General features: G+C 46.1%; 3 protein-coding genes across 4 annotated transcripts; 1 reads left to right on the forward strand and 2 right to left on the reverse strand.

Moving 5' to 3' along the window:
- Positions 1 to 186: 186 nt before the first annotated feature.
- LOC128748714 (ATP-sensitive inward rectifier potassium channel 1-like) lies at positions 187 to 2,713 on the forward strand. Its single transcript, XM_053847669.1, has 2 exons — positions 187 to 364; positions 1,169 to 2,713. Exons 1-2 carry the CDS (start codon positions 348 to 350, stop codon positions 2,313 to 2,315), a joined length of 1,164 nt encoding a protein of 387 aa, XP_053703644.1. The 5' UTR covers positions 187 to 347; the 3' UTR covers positions 2,316 to 2,713.
- A 3,511-nt stretch (positions 2,714 to 6,224) lies between these two features.
- vps37d (VPS37D subunit of ESCRT-I) lies at positions 6,225 to 16,093 on the reverse strand. The gene is made up of 4 exons (XM_053847578.1): positions 15,905 to 16,093; positions 13,712 to 13,883; positions 8,713 to 8,795; positions 6,225 to 7,534 (listed from the first exon to the last, which is right to left on the reverse strand). The coding sequence occupies exons 1-4, from the start codon at positions 16,022 to 16,024 to the stop codon at positions 7,007 to 7,009; spliced, it is 903 nt and encodes a 300-aa protein (XP_053703553.1). The 5' UTR covers positions 16,025 to 16,093; the 3' UTR covers positions 6,225 to 7,006.
- Positions 16,094 to 16,341: 248 nt separating this feature from the next.
- Positions 16,342 to 20,391, reverse strand: LOC128748204 (probable serine/threonine-protein kinase mps1). Of its 2 annotated transcripts, none has more exons than XM_053846716.1 (4): positions 20,098 to 20,391; positions 18,965 to 19,010; positions 18,772 to 18,854; positions 16,342 to 18,275 (listed from the first exon to the last, which is right to left on the reverse strand). In XM_053846716.1, the coding sequence occupies exons 1-4, from the start codon at positions 20,207 to 20,209 to the stop codon at positions 17,734 to 17,736; spliced, it is 783 nt and encodes a 260-aa protein (XP_053702691.1). In that variant the 5' UTR covers positions 20,210 to 20,391; the 3' UTR covers positions 16,342 to 17,733. The 2 variants fall into 2 exon arrangements, with proteins under 2 accessions (XP_053702691.1, XP_053702690.1); XM_053846715.1 differs by having other exon boundaries at positions 18,772 to 18,857.
- Between the last annotated feature and the right edge of the window lie 421 nt (positions 20,392 to 20,812).

Here is a 20,812-nt window from a genome sequence, read left to right on the forward strand (position 1 = left end):
TTTTTATTTGAATGCAAATGTGAGGCGGTCCTGAGGAGAGGCGAGGGGGCTGGGGAGAGAAAAGGGGTGGGGGGTCTTTGTGAGGCCCGACAAATCCCAAATGTTCTCATGGTTGAAAACAAAACCAGCGTACACTTCACTTTGGTCCCCTCACCAGTCCCTGGTCCCCACAAGCGGCATCACCGACTCCATTAACGCGGTGGTGACTGTAGTCGCCTCCTGCTCCTGCTGCATGTCGCCGGTGGCATGTGGCTGGGATTAGAACATTTCACTGTGGATTAAAATCTGTTGCGGGGCCTTCAGGGCCACTTGGCTGGAGGAGAGTCGGCGGCGAGCGCTTGGGGCCGATGGTGTCACTCAGCAGGTATGAACATCAAACTTTTACAACGGCGCATCGTCGGTATAGATGTTGAACGACTCTTGAACGACAGATGTCCAGAAACCTGCTAATCTAAGAGATTTTTTATTATTTTGGAACATATTCCAGGAGTTTAAATATTTCATAATTTCATTGATTTTTTTGATGTCTTTAGGCACAAAGTTACAGCGAATAAAGCAGCAGATGTTACGTAAGACTCTCAAGTTGCCGTGTTGACGTTCGGCGAACAAAAGTTCCTCAGTTCAGATTATTAATCAGATCAGAACATTCAGTTGTTTCTGGTGGCAGAACCGACAACTACACAAAGTAAAAATTTGAATGACACTAGCATAAAACCTGTTTTTAAAATCAACCATTTAAGATGATATTGTCAGTGGCAAAACAAAACAACTCAAATTTTTGTAAAATTAAAATAGAGACATATTTTTTGGATGTTATTTTTTTCAGTTGTAAACCTTTGTAATAAACATAACTTGATTTACAGTGATAATATACTATATTTCTTTTTTTATTTTTTTTAGATTTAAATCAATAAAGGATATTTTTGTAAAAATAAGAGTTATCGAGATAAATCACCAAGCATAAGAATTATAAATAAACATGCTTTATTGTTATCATAAAGATGCAATTTCTTTGTGTGTTTGAAATGTGTGTCCATTTGAACAGGCAGTTAGCAAGGACTTTGAGAAGAACGGGCGACGCCCCTCTGGTTTCAAACTTGATCTAGAGACAAACGTGTACTGAAAGTTTCTCTAACTCTAGTAACGCTAATGTCCCGTCTGACTGCAGCACCTCCAGGATGCTGCAGCTGTTCCGGGGGCCCATCCAGCCGAGCGGCCACCAGAACCGAAAGACTCGCCTTGTTACCAAGGACGGACGCTGCAACATCGAGTTCGGCAACATCGAGTCAGGAAACCACTTGGCCTACCTGGTAGACTTCTGGACCACCTTCGTGGAGATCCGCTGGCGCTTCGTCCTGCTCTTGTTCGTGACTTCGTTCACAGGCAGCTGGTTCCTCTTCAGCCTGCTGTGGTACTGGATCGCCAGGAGCAACGGCGACCTGACGGGACAGAACCGGACCGTCGGGCACGTTCAGTGTATTGACAATGTGAACGGCCTCACAACGGCGTTCCTCTACTCTCTGGAGACTCAGACCACTATTGGATACGGAGGCCGGGCTTTGACGGGTCACTGCGCCGGCACCATCGCACTGATCATTGTCCAGTCTCTCATCGGCGTCTTCATCAACTGCTTCATGTGCGGCGTCATCCTTGCTAAGATCTCTTTGCCCAAAAGACGGGCTAAGACGGTGAGCTTCAGCCACATGGCGGTCATCTGCCTCAAGAGAGGAAGCCTGTGCCTCCTGATTCGAGTGGCCAACCTCCGGAAGACTCTGCTCATCGGGAGTCAGATCTATGGGAAGCTTCTCCGGACCACGACGGTGGACGGTGAGACCATCATCCTGGACCAGGTGGACATTGATTTCCTGGTGGATGCTGGCAAGGACAACTTATTCTTTGTCTGTCCATTGACCTTGTACCATATCATCAACAAGTCCAGCCCGTTCTACGAGCTGTCCGCCGACACACTCCCCCTGCAGGACTTTGAGCTGGTGGTCTTTCTGGACGGTACGGCTGAGTCCACCAGCTCCTCCTGTCAAGTCCGGACCTCATACATCCCTCAGGAGATCCAGTGGGGCTACAGTTTCCTTCCCATCATCGCCCGCACAAAAACAGGAAAGTATTCAGTGGATTTCTCCAACTTTTCCAAAAGTGTCCGGGTTACTACGCCCCACTGCGCCCTCTGCTTCGAGACGGACGTAGAGCACGGCAACCAGGTCAACAACAACAAGCCGCAGAAGCAGGGGATAGACAACTTGGGGTTTCAGGTGATCGACATTCACGACATCCACGACATGGACATCACCAAGATGTGACATACAGAGGTGATGCTTGGTTTGGCAGGTGGCCATGACATTGAGGGATCAAGCTCAGGGTGAACCTTTCAGGTGACCATGCAGGTTCTCCAAAAGATCGACTCCTAGATCTTGAATTTTAGCTGAGCAGATCTTTTAAAGTGACAGCTCTGATGATTCAGGATTTTATTGAAAATAACTTGATCATTGAGCTTTAAATGTGTTTTCACCATAGTATTAACCACCACTATTATCTCCACTGTTATTTGCTCTTAACTCAAACTAAAGTTGAAACTCAAGTAGCTTAAAAGCTAACATTGCTAACACAGCGACCAGTTTTCATGAAATGATTGACGCACCTCAAACCGACCTGTTACACAGTAACAAAAGTGGTCCAGGATCAGGTAACTGGACCGATACTTAAGCTAAGAATGTGTTGTATTCATCTGTTGGCAGCAAAATAAAACCATGCAGACTTTTGTGTTCTTTTCTTTTCATCACTTTTGAGATTTTACGCTCTCATTTTTACTGCACTCTCCCTTTTTTTTCTTACTTCGACATGTTTTTTTTCAACCGCCTCTTGGTCAACATTTACTTTACCAACTATACTGCAACTTTTTTTCAGTTCTTTCAGTCTCTTCATCGGCACAATTCGTGGCTCATTCCAAGAACACACCAGCAAATCCTTGCCTTCGCAGCACGAGGCAGCAGGCTGTAACGTTATGAGCTGGATAAAATGCTTCTCCGGGACTGTAAAGTAAACCAGCACACAAGTGGTTAATCTAAAGACTTTGAGTGGACGTTTCACTTTAAGTTGCGACACAAAAGAAGCTGAATCCTGCTGTAGCCGCTCGCCTCCTCACAGCAGGCCGTTACCTCGACTCCCGAACGTTCTTTTGTGAAAGAACGCTTGCAGACGGACAATTGATGTGTGAAATGAAAGAAAAAGTGGACGTAACGCTGGGAACTTGGATTAACGTCTGAGCCGCTTCTAATGAAATATGTGTGCGCCTGTGTGTGCATGTGTGTGTTAGAGTGTGGCACAGGGTCAAACTGTACCACAGGTCTTTTGGGTGCTTGAGACTCAAAGTTTAACTCTTAGCTTGCCACAATTGTAAGTGAAAACCAGATGGATTAAAGACTGAACTACATCAGCAGAGGACAGACACATTTACAGTATAAAACACAGAGAAAGAATGATCATGTGATGTTTTATAAATGGCCAGGTGGAGAACTTCCAATATCCCAGGATGTTGTTCACAAGTAAGCAAGTGTCTTGAGTGGAAGAAAGAGCTGAGACAAAGCTTAACACTGTCTGGCGGACTTCTGCTCTCACCCGGGATCCCAGCTTTGTAGAGAATGAAAGAACCAAGTTACAGACTCAAACTCAACTTTTATTCATTTCTATCTTGAAAGGCAGGAGCTCCATCATGCAGAAGAGAGGAGATCCAGCGTTCTTCGAATAGAAATGTCTTCCGAACAGGTGTTTAACTTGGTCTTCTTCGGTGACCTCTTCTAAACTCCATGGTGGCCATCATTCGATCACACTTTCAGCCGAACGAATCCTCACTATCATTGTGGAAAATGCCCATCGGCTGGCAAGAAAAACTTAATTCAATGTGCTCAGGTTGGCCTCATTTTTTGGGAACAAAATGTTGCGGTACTCAACAGAAATAGGAGGCTCATAGCTCAGCTATTTTTGGTTAGTAAAACCTGGGCGGACAGTCCATCTGAGTACCTTATTCAATGACAACAGTCAGGGGTTCCAATATCACGACCTAAAATGTTGCGAATCCCTCAATAAATCCACGCAAAGTCACACGAAAGGCCAAGGCCTGATGATCCCCGTTAAGGGGTCAGCGTCCAGTAGAGGGCAGCAAAGCGCCTAACAGTCTATCACTGCGCTGTTTGCTTTCTGGGTCCTCAGTGAACTGGTTCATGAGCACAACAAAGAGGAAATAATTTTAATATTTAAAGAGCAGCCAGGGATGCTGGGAGAAGTTTTTACGCTGGAGGAGAGAGAACTTTCTCTCCGACTGATGTGAGCTGGAGAACATCCTCACTAAACCTTTAAAGCTCTCCTGAGTCTCACCTTCTAATCCCACGTCTTCCACTTAGAATAACAAGTTATCTGAATAGACAGGATCCGTTTAAATTGTGAGGGAAAGTTAAATAATTCAGTGCGAGTCAATCGGCGTCACATAAATGGTAAAAAGTACTTCTGTTTCAATCACTGCTGTCAGAACGCGGTTCCTCAACTTCAACTTAAAGTATTTCTCCTTTTGCTGTTGCTGCATTTTCTACATTGGTGTTTACCCCCCTGACATTTGGACCCACGAGCTGCGAGATTCTTAAAATTGTGACACGTTTAAAAGCGTCTAAATATTTGGTTGCACCAAAAATAAAGAAGGGTAAGTTGACCCTGAGTTGATGAGGTTGCTAGTTTAACTCCTTTAACGGTCTTCCACATGTTCAAGATGGTTTCATACTCTAGCTCTTGTGCAACACCTCTGCTTTTATTTGAATTTTTGAAGACATCTAAAGTGTCTATTCTTGAATGTTTGATGTCTATTTTGGGCCACAATCCTGCAGGAGGTCTGTGAAGTTCAGTGATGACAGACTGGAGACTAAATATACATGCCAGAAACACTTGCACTAGAAGAGGAAGAGCGAGACGTTCTACCTTCAATCACTTCTGCTACAAGCACGTTCTGAACCGAGAGATGGACCAGAACTGGGGCTTAATCCTCGGGGGTCATCAAGTCCTCTTGTAAGTAAATAATGAATTAAGGGAGTGGCTCATGGTTTCCATGGTGATGGTCTTTTGTTTCAGCAGATGTTTAAATACGCCCTTCCCTCAGGTTCCTGCATCTCACACACACGCGATCTACAAAGACAAAGATGCGTATTTATCCTCATAGCTACACACAAACGGCCTGACACACACCAACAAGTAAAAACTGGTGCATCTATACACATTCACAAATTCAGGCAGTCGAGCTAAGAAAACACAGACACACATTACAACGCGTACAAGCCCAGACTTGCATACGTAACACACATACATAAAACATTCATCAGACAAAGACCAACAAAAACTGATGCAAGACTTTGCACGTCGCTGGGCACACAACAAGAAGAGCACTTAAAAATGACACACAAACTGAGGCACAGTATTACAAACCTTTCTAGCTGTCATATATCGAAGACACAAACCTCTACAGTTACACAAAAATGCATAACCTACACATACAATCCCACATGAAACTCACTGATAAATATATACACATTCACAGCCACACTATCAAGTATGAGTGACACACAGAGTCCCAGGAGTTGTGTTGCACTGCTCCACAGTTGCATGATTCAGGCGTGTCTCCAGCATTTAGATTTATAGCGTAACAGAGTAAACTCCCTCAAACTCTATCAGACTCAGAGCGACTCATCTTGGTCGTCGGCGACAGGTCTTTCATCTCTTCAGTGATGTTATCATCAGCTTCTGCAGCCAGCACGCTCTGATCGCCGCCGACGTCTCTGACATCATCTACCGCGACGCCGGCGGCCCCAAATATCATGGCACATGTTCCGCGAGATTTTCCCTCTGATCCGCCCGGATTCCAGACAGCCATGAGAGAGAGAAGCACTCGACTGGAAAATCTGGAACACTCGCCCTCCTCGCTGAAGACTCGCGAATCAGCCGCTTCATTCAGCCGTTTGTACTTGAGCTGTAATCCTGACCCTTTCACCTTTCAGTCTGAATAACCCATGTTTCATTTCAACAGAACAGACTTTTTTAACGTTTTATTTGGTCAGAACAAAACAATCAGCTTCAAAAATACAGAATTATTGTTGAACAGAAAACCTCACAAGGTCATTGAATTTATGGAATGTGGAAGTCGACCCCCTCCCTTCCCCCCCAGACACCCCCCACCTTGCTGGTCGACTGAAGAGCTCATCCCTGAGAGGACAAACTGCATGTGAGGAAGAGCCGGCGCCCAGTTACGTCGCTTTCATCTCTTCACATTGTTTAGTGGCTTAAACTTCAGATGAAGGTCAGTTGTATTCGGTTCACGTTTTCACTGAATATAAGGAGGGGCACCAACAGCACCGTCAGCAACACCTGAACATGTTTCGTGTGTTTCTCTCGGGAGAGCAGGAAGTGTCCTCCCTGGAGCAACACACTGGACTGGCGCTTAATTTGTGCAGATTCCACTGATGATCTGGAATTAGCGGTATGACTCATAAATGCCAGAAGTCGTCGCCACTTAATAAAAACGCGAGTCTTCATTTGAATATTTGAGGCGACTGGGCACCGGCTGAAGGCATTTTCATGTAGCTGAGCAGTAAACATGCACTTGTTCATCAAACAGCGGAATCATTTCACCCAACCAGTCGTTGAAACCAGAGGAAGCTCCGCCCACTTCCTGCTGGCTTAAATCCTCCCTCCAGAATAAGAGAAGACGCTTCATCATCCAGACGAACGCAGGCTTTGAAGTTCAGAAACGGATTTACATGAATAAATAAATCAGTGAAGGCTTCTGGGTTACGTGCCGCCCGCCAAGTCCGCTGAGATGATGAAGATGAAGACGCTCTCCCTGCTCCTGCGAGCGTTTGTGCTTCTGATGAAATATTAAAAATAATAAATCTTCCCTTCTGTTGTCCTCATCAAACTGGCTCCCCTTGGCATCAGTCCTCCTCTTTAATCCTGGGTTTCACCGGAACGGCGGCTCCGGCTGGTTCGGCCGGTACAGCTGCTGTACACGGACCGGCCGCCCGCTCGCCGCCCAGCCACCCGGCAACTGTCCGATGACTCTGAGTCCGACAGCAGCGCCGTGACCCGGTACCTGTGACGTCGGACTAAGGATGTGGGTCTGTCCCACTGGGTGGTCGGGCACAGGGGTGCTGCTTTGATGGTTGGGCGCTGATGGCGAGGACACAGGGTAGTGGGGGAGCAGAATGGCTGGCGTGAGGCCGTAACGGACCTGGAACACCCGCAGGGGTCCCTGAGCCACAAAGCCATTCGGCCGCTGAGGATCCTGTGTGTCAGTATCCCTTTTTACTTCCAGCACTTTACTCTCAGGTTCCAACTTCTTTCCCATCCGTTGACCCCCTTGCGTCGCTGCCTCCTGCATCTTCTCTGCTTGAGCGCGTCGGACGTGATATGTCTTTCTGGAGCTTTGGAAGGAGTCCAGAAAGTCGTCAAGATTCATGTGTCCCTCCATGAACTTTTCCAGAAGCTCCTGAGAAGAAAGACACCGGCATTAGAGAACATAAGGTCCAAGCATAGCCTCGAAACAAGTGGGACTCCATGTGAGAGTTAAGAGAATAGAATTGCTGGCTTTCTCACATTATTGACCAGGTTTAACCTCAGCGTATACAGCAGTAACAATACTCAGCTCATCTAACTTTTCTTTGGTCTTCAACAAAGGGATCTCTCCAGGATAGGTGGGAGTTCAGGGCAATTGAAAGAACGACATCAGAACACATTATACATCCTTAACGGTCCTCCTTAAAGGTCTACCTTAAAAGGCAGAATCTTACTCAATTGACAGTGATGGATTTCTCCCATCATACTTCACTATATAGCATAGGGGAGAAATCTCACCTAAGAGGGTCAAAATCCCAGCACAGGTCACAACAGTTGCCCCACAACACTAAACAGATGTTCAAAACGTTATGGTTGATCATGGTATTCGCTTGTTGACTTGTTCCAAATTTCACCTCCCTGCATCGCACATCATCAAGTCAGTCGCGGTTGCGCCCCACTTGCCATCAGGTCAACCACTCACAAACCCTCCGACTCTTTCAGGATCAATTTCCAGCACGGACAAAGTAGGTTGACTGTTTTTACGGTTCAGCTGATCCAAATGTTTTCACGGCAAAGTGCTATCGACAGCTGGTGGACAGCTACGAGCTGCGTGGAAAATGTCTGGTGAACAAAACACGACTTCTATACAAGTCATTCACCTCATCCGCCGGTTCATTGCGGCAGATTTGAGGTTCCATGATTCCGTACCACAGCTGTTTCCAGCTATTCATGTGGCTTTGATAACGTCCCAAATGGGCCATTGTGGTGCTCAGCTTCAACAACAGAACCATCAATATTTGCTCGATTCTGAGACAAACTTGAAGCGTTTGACACACATTGAGAGTTGTCTAGATTTTACCCATGTGGGTTGTTGTAAGCTGTCCTGAAGGCGTGGGGGATGACTCGAGTTGGAGCTATTAATAGCCCAGTGAATGCAGAGTTGTAGGTGAAGGTGGGTGTAACCTAAGATCTGTGGTGGAGCCGAGTTGTACGAGAGGTTTGAATGTTTTAAACCTTTCCAAGCGGCTACACTGGAGGCTGACTTCACTCAGCCTACAATTTCAACCTACACAAACGTGGCTCGTCTTGGTCACTGAAGGAGAACCTCACCTCCGAGTGTTCCTCTGCCCGCGTCACCTCCTCCTGCAGAAGAGTGTGAGCTGTCTGGAGGCTTCGGTTCTGGACGCCAGTTTCTGCCACAAACAAGAGAGAACAGGGACGATGAGGAGTAGGAATGACATCATCAGACCATTGTAGGATTCATCATTTACGTCGAGTGAAATGTCAACTGCACTGGGACCCCCAGATGAGCCCCAATGAAGGCTGTAATATAGGGATAACCCAATGTTATGTAATATGAATCATGTATGTTACATGAAGCAATGTGACATGAATATTAAAAACACCTTGCAATGGGCGACAGTCATCTGGGCGGCCCATGCCTGCGACCACTACTGCAAACACGTTGTGACCCAGCTGACTCTTTAGTGTCTCCTGTCCCTGGAAGAGACGCCACGACCGTCACGCGACACCCCCACGGGTTAAACCGGTTCACCGACTGGACACTGGGGGGTGCAAATGAAGGTCACCGGAAAGGCTGGAATAACTGGAAGCCCCCGAGGGGACGACGGTGGGCGCTGCTGGAGTAGGAGGAGTTGTGGAGCGTGTGTCAGATATCATCTCATCTTCACCAACGAGCTGAAACAGGGGGCGCAGCGGCAGCGTGCGCTACTCTCGCTCCAAACGGCGTCACCTCAGCATTAATAATCCATCTTCCTTGTTTCATCACCGCAGCAACATTGGAGTAAAACAGCGGCCCGGCGCCCACATCGGCAATATTACAAACAAGCCAAGTAATGAGAGGTGACAGCCAACTAAACAAACGCTCCCACAGCAGCTGGGACTGACCTACATAAGAGGCCGGGGGGCTTGGGGGTAGGGGGTGACCAGTCAACAGTGGTCCTGATGGTGTAACACTTCATTACGAGGATGATATGCGGTAATGTGTCGCCATGGAGATGAACATTGGGGCCTCGTGTTCTAGAAAGAGCAACACTGATGATAAGAGGTGGCCAAGTCGAGTTTTGGGGCAGCTAGTGGGGTCTCAGGGGTTGATGGGGAGACAATGTTCCTATCAATTTTGAAGGATTTAAATACCCAATCTGAAAAACCAACACACCTAAACATCACCACATCACTCTATCCTTCCAACCCTATTGGGTAGCCCAGTCACCCCTTACCTGGTGAAAGTCAAGGATGCGCTTGAGACACTTACGCTCATCTTCCTTCGGGGGGGTGGGACTCATAATCCATGTGGGTTTTTATAGGTAAATGCCTAGGGGTGTCTTGTGCCAAGCATATTTCACTCCAGGGAAAGTTTTGACGAGAGTTTCACAGCAACAACAAGAGTCCAGAAAGTCATTTGTCCTGAACCATTATTCCCTCTTTCCTTCCTGCCGTCCCTTGGTCTCACACCATCAAACAGTCGGAAGCCATCAGCCTGGACTCCATTCTGAAAGTTCAGTCTGCAGCTCGCCAGAGTTCCCACGGTGAAATAATCTAATCAGCTGTCGGAACCCCCCTGAAGCGCCGAGTGTCAACATTCCTGAGCGACTCGCGGTTCAGACCGGCCGCAGAGTGAAAACCGTCCTGGTGTTCCCGGAGCAGCGCTGATTGATGTGACAGTTAGCGTGAATGTGCCGAGTGACGGGTGAGGCGGCGCGAGAGGAGCAGATGTGGATAACACTGGTGGAGACTCACACAGCTGAGGCCTGTTACATCACAGTGGGAACATGAGGATTCTTGTAGCGTTACTTGGAGAGTTTCATTTGCTTGCAGAAGAGCTGACATCACTTCCTCTATTTTAGAAAGCTAATATGAAAACAGTATTGCTTTTAGAATCCAAAGAAACTTCACTGGTTGTTTGACAACGACTCCACTACTATGTGGAAGAAGTGTGACTATTGTTTGCCATTTTATTTTGTCAACTTTAAACTGCAACACTACAGTTTTGTGTTATTGTCTACCTTCATTTGTGAATGAAAATCGCACCTAAAATCCACTAGACATAAAGGAAATATTTAGAGCAGTGTTGACCTTCACTGTCGCTCTTCGGGTACAAACATGACGTGTTGCGAGGACCCTGGCTGGCGCAGCACTATTCCGTTTACAGAGATGAGTAAGCACGATTATCACTGACTATGAAACAAACCGGAGAGCTGCTCTCTTGTGGCTCCCAGTCAAACAAATTTAATGTTTCATGCTCGACCTGCTGCTCTGCCGTCTCCGGTCCGGGGATATAAATCAATGGGGCCCGGCAAGCTGCTAGCAGTCGCGCTTATTAATAAACACGATCGTTTTCTCTTCGGAAGCTGCCAGCTCGTGTGTGTGTGTGTCTGTGTGTTGATTGATCCTGAAAAATCGACGGAGGAGACGCCAATGAAGAGATTATACACTCAAACGCTGGCGCACACACACAGCTGGTTCATGATATTACAAGGGGCTTGAAATTTAAACTCAGCAGAACTCACCCGCCTGCAGCGCCGCCAACACTGCCGCGCCTGAATAATTGACGATTTAATTACCCGACGCACAGAGCATAACAGAGGCAGCTACCCTGAGGGGGCGCCTGTGAGTCAACGCATATCTGACAAGAAACATCATGGTGACCACCGTCAATGGTTTGCCAGCAACTCATGTGTTGTGCGTCCTACTGGTCAGTGAATGGGTGACTGACTGAGTTCACCAGGGGGTGGTACTCAATACAGGGTCTTTTCCCAACACCTGTTCTAGGAAGCAGTTCCCTTTTCTAGCAGACACATGCTTCTTTAATGTAGCCATTAGCATGGTGGTGTGACACCGCCAAAAGGTGTCTTTCTTCTGTAGTTTAAAGAGCAATCCAAAGTTTTGAACAGTTGACTTTTGTAACGTAGTTCTGGATCTGGGGTCCGACAGTGAATCAAAGGGTCTTCAATCTTGAGCTTTGACGCTTTAGACCTGCGATGCTAACATGTATGGGCTACTGAAAGTCAATCATAAGTATAAAAAAGGCTTGGAAACACTGAATATAAAGCTCTAAGCTCCCGACTCTCATATTTCCGACTCCCCCACTGGGTCCAACATCGCGCCACCGCCTCTTACAGTTCCACTTGAAGTCGCTCTGAAACATGAATCAAACTCCCGAAGCCACAGATTTGAGCTGACAGGCATTCACACAACTCTCTTGTCTCTGGCAGCGTAACACTGAAGTACCTCATATCTTTTACATATTTAAAATCCCAAAACGGCTCACTGTGACTCAGGAAGCTTCGTAGTGTCTGTGGATCTCAGAGTGATCTGAGGAGGAACAACACAGTTTTATTGTCTGTTTGAGCAGAGCAAACATCCCATAATCCCACCCAGGTCAGCAATGCAAGTCACATCCTGTATGAGGATCTCAGAAGTTAGTAAAGACGCCTTGCACTCCTTGTTTTCTCTGCTGATTCATCAGATCTGGACTCAAGGCAGCTCCTGCAGGATGAGACTTTGAAGTCTGACTGGTTTCACAGCTGCGGTGAAACATGACTGACAGAACTGCAGCACAGCTTTAATTGAGCCGAAGCTTTCGTCGCCGCGGGCGAGAAGTCAGTAATGAAACCTCTCCAGCAGCACCTGGGGTCACCAGACCCTCTGTGATGGAAGTGTTGAGGAATTCCAAACTTCCTGTCCACGTGAGGTCACCCCCCACCCCCGCTACTTGTGAGGCAGGAGGGGCGGGGGCCATCTTCCTCTAATAAACATCTGATCCCTATTTGGTGGAAGAACCCATGAAGAACTTCCAATAGGAACTTTTACTGAGTTGAACAACGATGGTGAGCAGTCAAAACCCTCACTCAACTTGAAGTAAGACATGTGCAAGACCAGATTGGTTAAGAGTGAAGGTCAGGGTCGATGACCTTCCCCAGGTGGAGGATTTCCGAGCAACAAAACGTGTTTTCTGCTGATCAAAATCGACAACAACCTCCTGAAGCAGCTGACTTGTTGGACAAGTGTGAAATCAAAACCTCTAAGTCCTGATGTGGTCGGTCAACTTGCGGTTCCGGTTCATCCAAACATTTGAAAAACCTCCTGTGGTCGCTGGTGCCGATCCAAGAACAACTCTGCGGCTGAAATATTCATCACACGAAGCTTCCTCCGACGCACAGGGCAGCAGGATTTAAACAAACACTGGGCTGTCAGGAATCAGAAGATTCTGCCGTCACCATCGCGACTCGCCGAACAAAGACCGGACACTTTCCGAGTCCCTGACGACCGGTGAAGTCTCCCGCTGCTCTTCATCTGATCCGTTTAGTTCCCACGGGCGAGTCGCCACCATGCTGGGACATCAGCAGCCAGCCAGTCTCCAAGTTCTCCACTGAACTGAGGTCCAAACATGAAGTTCAGAATCCTCTCCATTAGCCATGTTTTGTCATCCCACAATGACTTGTAAAGTTTCTCTCCCGCACATCCACGTCGTCTAGCTGACCTTTGTTTTGGATTAATAACTCGTTTTCACTGAGCAAACCATTTCCTGTCAAGTATCACAGCAACCTTTACCACATTTATCTTGGCAAGGGCACGAAACCAATATTGTTTCTGGGACAACAACGTGCAGAGAAGAAGAAGAAAGGAGGTCTTGGGACATGAAAACAAGTACTGAAACTCGATATCTACAAAAAGAACGCCTAAAAATGGATGACCAATCCAAAACAATGATGGTACAAATTTGTTTTAACATATTGTTAAATGATTAACAATCAAATAAGGGATTATCAAGCTGAAAATGTTCAAAAATAAAGGCTACTCAGCTCCACACTCGCATAGAATTTCTTCACACATTTCTCCTGTGACGCTCTGTAATGAACCGGAACATTATTTTCTGATGTAGTGAGTTTCCTTGGCGACCGTGTCAACACGTCACACACTGATTCTTCACTTGCTACAACATTTTTGGTGAATCCATTGGGGATTATGTAGTGACAGTAGCTACACAGAGCTTTCAAAAATGTGTGGTGATGAAGACAAGTTTAGAATATGCCAGTTGGTTCAGAATGGAAACTCTTAAGCTTCAGTTGTTCGACTGTGGACTCACCCATGCGACTCTGCTTCCCACTGCACGCGCTCGCCAGGCAGGACAGTTCCCGGTACTTCTCCGCCAGCTGGACTTTGCCGTGACTAAGACGAGGTCGCCTGGCTAGACTTTCCTCTGCCAGAGTTCGGTTGGAGCTGAGCAGTGACTCCCGCTCCACTTGAAGCTCCTGAAACTGAAGCCGGAACACAAATATATAATTATAATTTCACACAATTTACATCAATACAAGCCCCTCCTCAGCTGCTCCATCACCGTCTGGTAATCTGCTGCGGCCGCCAACATTCTACATTCCCTCGCCGACAATTCTTGTTGCATCCTCAATACAGAAGTCAAGTCAGAAAAGATCTGCTGATCCTGGACATGAAGTAGAATATTCCAGATACAGGTTTGGAAGAGCAGCTACATAAGGGTCTCAAATAACACGACTGAAGGACTGGGGTGTGGGTGGGTGATATGGGGGAGGGTCGGCGTCACCGGACCAGCTGAAGAACTTCATAATTGATGAAGTGGCGGCAGTGGCCCCGAACAATTGGACGCTTGTGACTGAATCTTTGTTTCAGCAACATTCAGTCGCGAGTCAGACAAGTCAGCAGCCGCTCGCTTCATCTGTCTCACATTTTGCCACGCTTCAAAGGGAAACACCGCGGTTGGCGCCAGAGTCAAAGATCATGTGACCGCAGTGTGTCAGATCTGAGAGGTCAAATCTCCAGAGTTACGAATCACTGAATCTGAATCCAAGGGTCCCGGAGTTGAGGTGAAAAATCTGGGGCCTGTTTGTCTGAGTTTAATATTTTAAAAAGGCTTATCTTAGCACTTTAGGGACCTGAGGTCATGAACCTTGTCATGAACACTTCTGACACATAGACCTGTAGGATCAGGGCTTAAACAAAGAGGGTTCAGCACCTACAGCGAAGCGCTCGGCCTGAACAGTGGTGGGGTCGGTGGCACTTTATGTGGAGGAAGTGCCACAGGAAGTTCAGAGGACGGCACTTACTGAACAGAAACTTCCTTTTTTCCCTACAACTTCAAGACACAATTATGAGGACAGAATGTTCAGAGTGACAGACAACCTAAACCAGTCCTGTGTTCATGTGAAGTTATCTTAAGAGACATGAGGAATCACTGTCTGCCGCAGACGGTAACAGCAAGCGACAGCTTATTGACCCTGCCGACGACAGTTAAAGCATGCGACAGCCGATTTAACGGGGACAGAGATGAACTTTTTTTTCCTGCCACAGCTGTGGTCCACGAAAGGAGACAGAACCTTGGCGAAGAAAACCACATGGTGCCGCTCAGGAGGGAATTAAATAACCAGCTGAAGCTTTCTGTCAGAGCTCCAGTGTGCGAGCAAGGAGTGCATCTCTGCAGTGACTTGAGATTATACACGGCTGTGAGGAGACCAGCAATGACTGGTCAACACTGGAGGTTCTTCTCCCACAGACCAATGAGGGTGTCTGTCTGAGGAATCTCCACCTTCTCTGTGTGTGTGTGTGTGAGACAAAGAGGCATGAATAGCCCCGGGAGCCAGCAAGGTCATCATGTAGCCCAGAACCCGACCAGGCGGAACTCCACAAAAACAAAAGATTTTATAGGAATACTTTGAAATAGAAAAATACACATGTGAAGGAGGCTGAACGAACCTGCTTCTTAGGGGCCAGAGCTCAATTCGGTGGCCCCCATTTACATGAAAACAAGCGCCCGCTGAGCTTATTCTCAGAGAACTTTAAGTAAATCGACTTGAGATGGTTTCAATGGCTACGTACAGACCAAAAAAGTGAAAGCCCAGTCCTGTAAAAACGGCGTAAGGCTGTGTTTAAGTTACACTGCGAGTGAATTAAATGGCACTTTGAGACCTCCTAAAGGACGGGTTTGGAACTGGGGTTCTACACGACGAAGCGTTTAAGAGCTCAAATGACGCCGAAATAACACGCTGGTGGTCGTGTTGATGTCAATCCGAGTCATTTCGGATCACAATAAGGTGTTCAGCGCGAGCGCAGGGGGAGAAACAAGAGTGGGGGTTTGCAGATGAAATCCACCGCCACGCAGACACGTCCATGCAAAGAGGATTTGGGTTTCAAACGTGACCTCAGCCCGACAATTAAGCTCGGGAAGAAGCAGATCCGGATCCAGTTCGCTCCCAACAAAAGCGGGGCACCGGAGCGTCAGAAGCCGTCGGCGCGGAGCGGAACCCACCTTCTCGTTCATGCGGATGATTCGGTCCATTTTGTCGTCGTCGTGCAGAAGCTCGGCGAGTTCTTCCGAGCTCAGACTTCTGTATCCGTCCGGAACACCGGGCTCCTTCGGGTTCGACATCGTGTTGCGGTTGAAGACGGTTCGAGCCCACACAGACGCTCACATCTCTGTCATCGGAATGTGAAACTGCCTGACCGCATGCGGCGTCAATGCAACACCGTGCAGTCGGTTTCCGGTCCTCGCCTTCACAATAAAACAGGGCAACGGAAGTATCCTCGTTAGCGACTATATCATTTGCCCCCCAACTTCTCGCTCAGTTAATGATTTTCTGGTGATCACATCAAGATCATTTAATTTCAGAATGTCAGATTACAATAAACCCATGTCAAACTCATTTTATGTGGTCCACAAGAGCTTTCGCAACATGCAGTGGGCCCCAAGTTAATTCAGTCCAAATTTAAAATGCAACAAAGTGTCCCACAAAGTTGGCATCTTCAAATGTTGTTCCTCACCTCCATGTATTTAAAGCGCAATTGGTGATTTTTACGAATATAAATGTACAGTGAAACAAATCTTTACAGTTCTTAAAACAGGGCTGCGAGTGGCTGCGACTAGATTTTCACAGAAAAGCTCACTTTTCCCACCATCGAACCAGACGTGTCTGCTCCTTTAGCACAACAAAGATGGCGTCTACAGCATAAGTTATTAATCGATCAACAGTTTATCTGCATGTGTCGTCAGGTCGCAGTGCTGACGGCAGAAGCTGGAGCACCAGATAAAGGTTCAGGAGAAGGTGGTCCAAACTCTGCAGCCTCAAGGTCTTGCTTTGTCTCAGGAGGATGCCAGAACAGCAGGCGCTGCTGCAGCTGCGCAAACAACAATCGAGACCAGGAGGATGAGATTGTGAATCTGTGTAAGTCTGACAGGTTTGTGTGTCCAGCTGAGGGTGAGGGAGTTGATGCCCCTTGCTGCCTCCATTGCAGCCACATTTCATGTTGCTCTTTTTTGGATGACAACAGGGAGGGTAGTGATACCATAAACTGGCAGAACCTCAATCCCGCTCAGACCTATTGAACGTCTAACACTGTGTTATTATGGGGTGTTAGTGTCGGATTATTAAAAATGTATGTAGGTCAGCAGATTATTGTTTCTGGTTTTTATTCTGTTTTTTTGTCTTGTTTGAGGATTGTATTGACTCAGAGGCTTGAAATGATTGCCATCTCAGAATTAAAGATGTTAAAGAAGATAAAATCAGCTTATTCTGTTGTGTGATCTGGACACACATTGAGAAGAGCCATCTGTTCTTTTATCTTTTATCAGGTGAAGCTGTTTTGTCTGCTAATGCACAACAATCATTTTATTGACTTGAAGAAAGCAACCCCTCTTGATCGGACCTGGATTGCAGACCACATGATCAGGTTAAGTACTAAAAACCGGGAATCTCTGTCCCACTGGTGAGTGGCTGCCTAGAAGACCCCTTCCTTCTAGTTCTTGAAACGGAAACAGAAGTGCAGCGTTTTTATCGAGATTTCAATGACAGCAGAAACAGAGATGCAAACATAGAACTCGGGTGTTTGGGCTGGACCTGACAGAAAATCACCTGAAGCATGCAGCTTTTTTGGCCCTGGGCTTCTCCTTTCACCATTGATAAACTTTTTCTATCAAGCGTGGTGCACTCTATAGTAGAAGTGAGTGACTGATGGATGCTGATCTAACTGGCTGTCAGCGGATCACATTATCATTTCTTTCTCACAAACCTCTCCTTTGGTGCTCTCATCAAAGCAAAGTAAAAACAAATTAATGACCATTCTCTCTCATCAGGTGCGGCTTTAGCCTAAGTCGTCATAATCTTCGTCACAGTCGATGTCGTCGTAATCGTCCTGGGAATTAACATCATCTGCTGGGTCAGGAGCTTCATAAGTGAGCGAGGGAGTGCTCTCCTCCATCACAACTTCAACATAGTCCTGTTGCTCACTCTCGCTTTGCTGGGCATGAAAGTAACTGGCAAGGTTTGGTTTGTAGTCCTGGCGATGAGTGGAATGAAAATGAGTTGGTTGGAAGCTAAAGAAGTCTTGCTTGTTTGGTTTGTACTCATCGGGAATATTCACTTCGTAGTCATGGTCATCGGGATCATTCTCTTCGTAGTCATGGTCATCCGGAAAGTTCTCTTCATAGTCGTGGTCATCCGGAATGTTCTCTTCATAGTCATGGTCATCCGGGTTGCCCTCCTTTTTATCATGTGCCGCAGGAAAGCTCACTTCGTTGTTTCTGACGTTGTCAAAGTTCTCTTCGTAATCATGAACATCGGAATCGTTCTCTTCGTAGTCATGGTCGTCAGGAATATTCTCAGCACAGTTCTGGTAGCATTCATCTGGAAAAACAAAAATATTTGTCATTGTCATTGGTCACCTGCATTTCAGAAATTCTGTCTTTCCATTTCGGAAAGTGTCACGCTTTACTTTCTGTGACCCTCATTCCCCTCTGTTAAAATCTGTGCGTGTTTGACGGCCAGGCTTTTCTGCTTGGACTATTTTTGTGAGTGTGTGTGGACCACCACGTGTTTTGGGTTTAAGTTCCGTGCTTCGGTTCTGTTCAAGATTTTCTTCTTCTTGTTATCCATGGTATCAAGTGCACCCTTCCGCTCAAAAGACACTTGACACACTTCATTAAGGAAGTGCACTGTCATTGCTGTTTGCTTCTCTGAGGTTAGATGATTTATTTTCATTGTAGCACATTCGTAGGAAAACTCAATGTATTTAAAGCGTACGTTGATGATTTTTATGAATATATATGTACAGTGAAACAAATCTTTACGGTTCTTAAAACAAGGCTATGAGAGGCTGAGACTAGAATTCAAGTGACAGCACCTTGGATCTCATGGTTTGTGTGGGTTGTGCGGATGGGAAAAGAGTAGGTCACTGCTGCCAGGTTCTTGTCTTGGTCTTTGTTGCTGCTGAGGACAGAATGCAATTTGTGAGTTTTCTCCTCAATTTGAAGATTACACATAATTGGTGATAAACATTGTCCCCTTTATTGATCATAATTCAGAAGGATACTTACATTACACTCCTTTTAGATGTTTGGTGAACTTTGTGTTTGCCTGACACTGAAGAAGAAAGATACATTTATTGCAGTGAATATTCACATTTATTGAAGCAATTCATCAATCATAAAACCATATCAGCCCTTTCAATATCATTCATTGTTTAATGAAGATATTTTTTCCTTTTCTGGTATATGAATGTTCATGCGATCACCGAGTAGGTTTCCTCCAGGCACTCTGGTTTCCTGAAGCCTGAACAAGTTACGAGGTGACCGTTAGCATGGCAGTCAACATGTGATGACTTTCCAAGCTGCTGATCCTCTTCAGGAAGGAACACGTGGTTTGGAGAAATAAAGAATGTTGCGTAGTTCTGATCACTGAAAACTCTCGAGGCGTCAAGTTCTTCCCGTTGTTTGTTCTGCCTCTATAAATGAGAATTCTTCATCACATAAGAAAAAGAAGCTTTTGAACATCCGAGAAGGAACTGCAGTGCAACAGTAAATTCAGTGCTCAACTCCGAAGTAGCAAACAATTGGTAACGAATTGCTCAATAATTAAAGGTAAATAATAATAATTATAATGTAAATCATTCTGATAGTGTTCTTCTGTTTTGTTTGTTTCAACACGTCTGATCTCTTGCTGAGTAACGTCCTCAAGCCACCGCTGTTTCAGTCAATTTGTCAATGACCACTGTTGCCCAAAAATGGTGCAGAAAGAAAAGACAGCATTATGACAGATGTTTGATGACTATTGAGGGAAATGAATGCTGTGACAGAAGGGCTGCTGTAGACTGCGGTAAATGTGTCATACTCGTGACACATATTGCCTTTAAGATGAATAAAAAAAACATCTGAGTGCCATTATATACATATTGACTTGGGAGGGTGCTGTAATCTCTCCCTGGTACTTGCAGTGGGGAGTGGGCAGCACCCTAGACTGGTTTAGCAACAACAAACACCTTCAAACCGAAGGACAGTTTAGAGTCTGAGGAGGAAATAAGAGTGCCCACATCCAATCTGATGTGAATTTCTGGTCTTATTGTGAAACACCACATTCATTTTAAAACCACAAACCAATCTAATCTTATCTGACCCGCCACCCTGATGTGACTCTATCCAAGACTGACGAAGCTTGCCATGACTTCACTCACCTGCTCTGGAGATGCATCTGTTGATGAGGAAGAAGACAAAGCTGACGGCGGCACACGCCAGCACCATCCCCAAAATCAAGAACAACCAGAAATATTCCCACTGGATTGACATTTTAGAACACCAGATGCCGACGTGAGAAGCTGTCCTCTGAGTGTAAATGTGAAGAATGAAACAATTCTTCACTTCCTCTTTTCTGACTGTTGACTAAGTGTTAGAGTTATTTTTGTTTCCAGTCTGAGAAGCAAACACCACTGTTGCAGAAGCATGATCCTGCAGTCATTAGACCCCTAAGAGTTCGCTTCATAGGCGCTTTCTTGTCTGTTCTGTCTTTTTCTACTTTAGTTTGTGAGCTATTTATTCATTTATCTCAGCCGGCCACTTCCTCTCAGCTTCCTGTTGACGCCAACACAAGTTGAAACATACTGTATAAGGACAATATGATCTCGTCTCAACAGCCAGAAAAATGCAAAGAATAAAATGCATTGATAGTGAGGATTAATCATCAAGAAGGTTTTCTTGAGAGACGCGTGACTTGTTCCGTTCTGGCATCTAATTATTGAAACTAAAGCTGAAGTGAAACCCAGTGGTCCAGCTGCTACGTGTGAGTGGGTGCAATGGCTGTGTATGTTCATTTTGGTGTGCTTTCAAATGAACTTACTCTCAGTAAATCTCAGTCACTTCAACCTGTACCAATAAATAGAACTGTATACAATG

Source organism: Synchiropus splendidus, chromosome 17 (assembly GCF_027744825.2).
Source record: "Synchiropus splendidus isolate RoL2022-P1 chromosome 17, RoL_Sspl_1.0, whole genome shotgun sequence".
Lineage (NCBI taxonomy): Eukaryota > Metazoa > Chordata > Actinopteri > Syngnathiformes > Callionymidae > Synchiropus > Synchiropus splendidus.

What these genes read in the sequence shown, in the direction of transcription:
- vps37d (XM_053847578.1), bottom strand. Translation starts at nt 16,024, where the DNA reads ATGTCGAACCCGAAGGAGCCCGGTGTTCCGGACGGATACAGAAGTCTG. An exon ending in TCATCCGCATGAACGAGAAG is followed by an intron (nt 13,884 to 15,904) that starts GTGGGTTCCGCT and finishes TTCCGGCTTCAG; the next exon opens with TTTCAGGAGCTTCAAGTGGA. An exon ending in GGGCAGAGGAACACTCGGAG is followed by an intron (nt 7,535 to 8,712) that starts GTGAGGTTCTCC and finishes CTTTCTTCTCAG; the next exon opens with GAGCTTCTGGAAAAGTTCAT.
- LOC128748204 (XM_053846715.1), bottom strand. Translation starts at nt 20,209, where the DNA reads ATGTCAATCCAGTGGGAATATTTCTGGTTGTTCTTGATTTTGGGGATG. An exon ending in CAGATGCATCTCCAGAGCAG is followed by an intron (nt 19,011 to 20,097) that starts GTGAGTGAAGTC and finishes TTTCTTCTTCAG; the next exon opens with TGTCAGGCAAACACAAAGTT. An exon ending in ACATCTAAAAGGAGTGTAAT is followed by an intron (nt 18,858 to 18,964) that starts GTAAGTATCCTT and finishes TTCTGTCCTCAG; the next exon opens with CAGCAACAAAGACCAAGACA.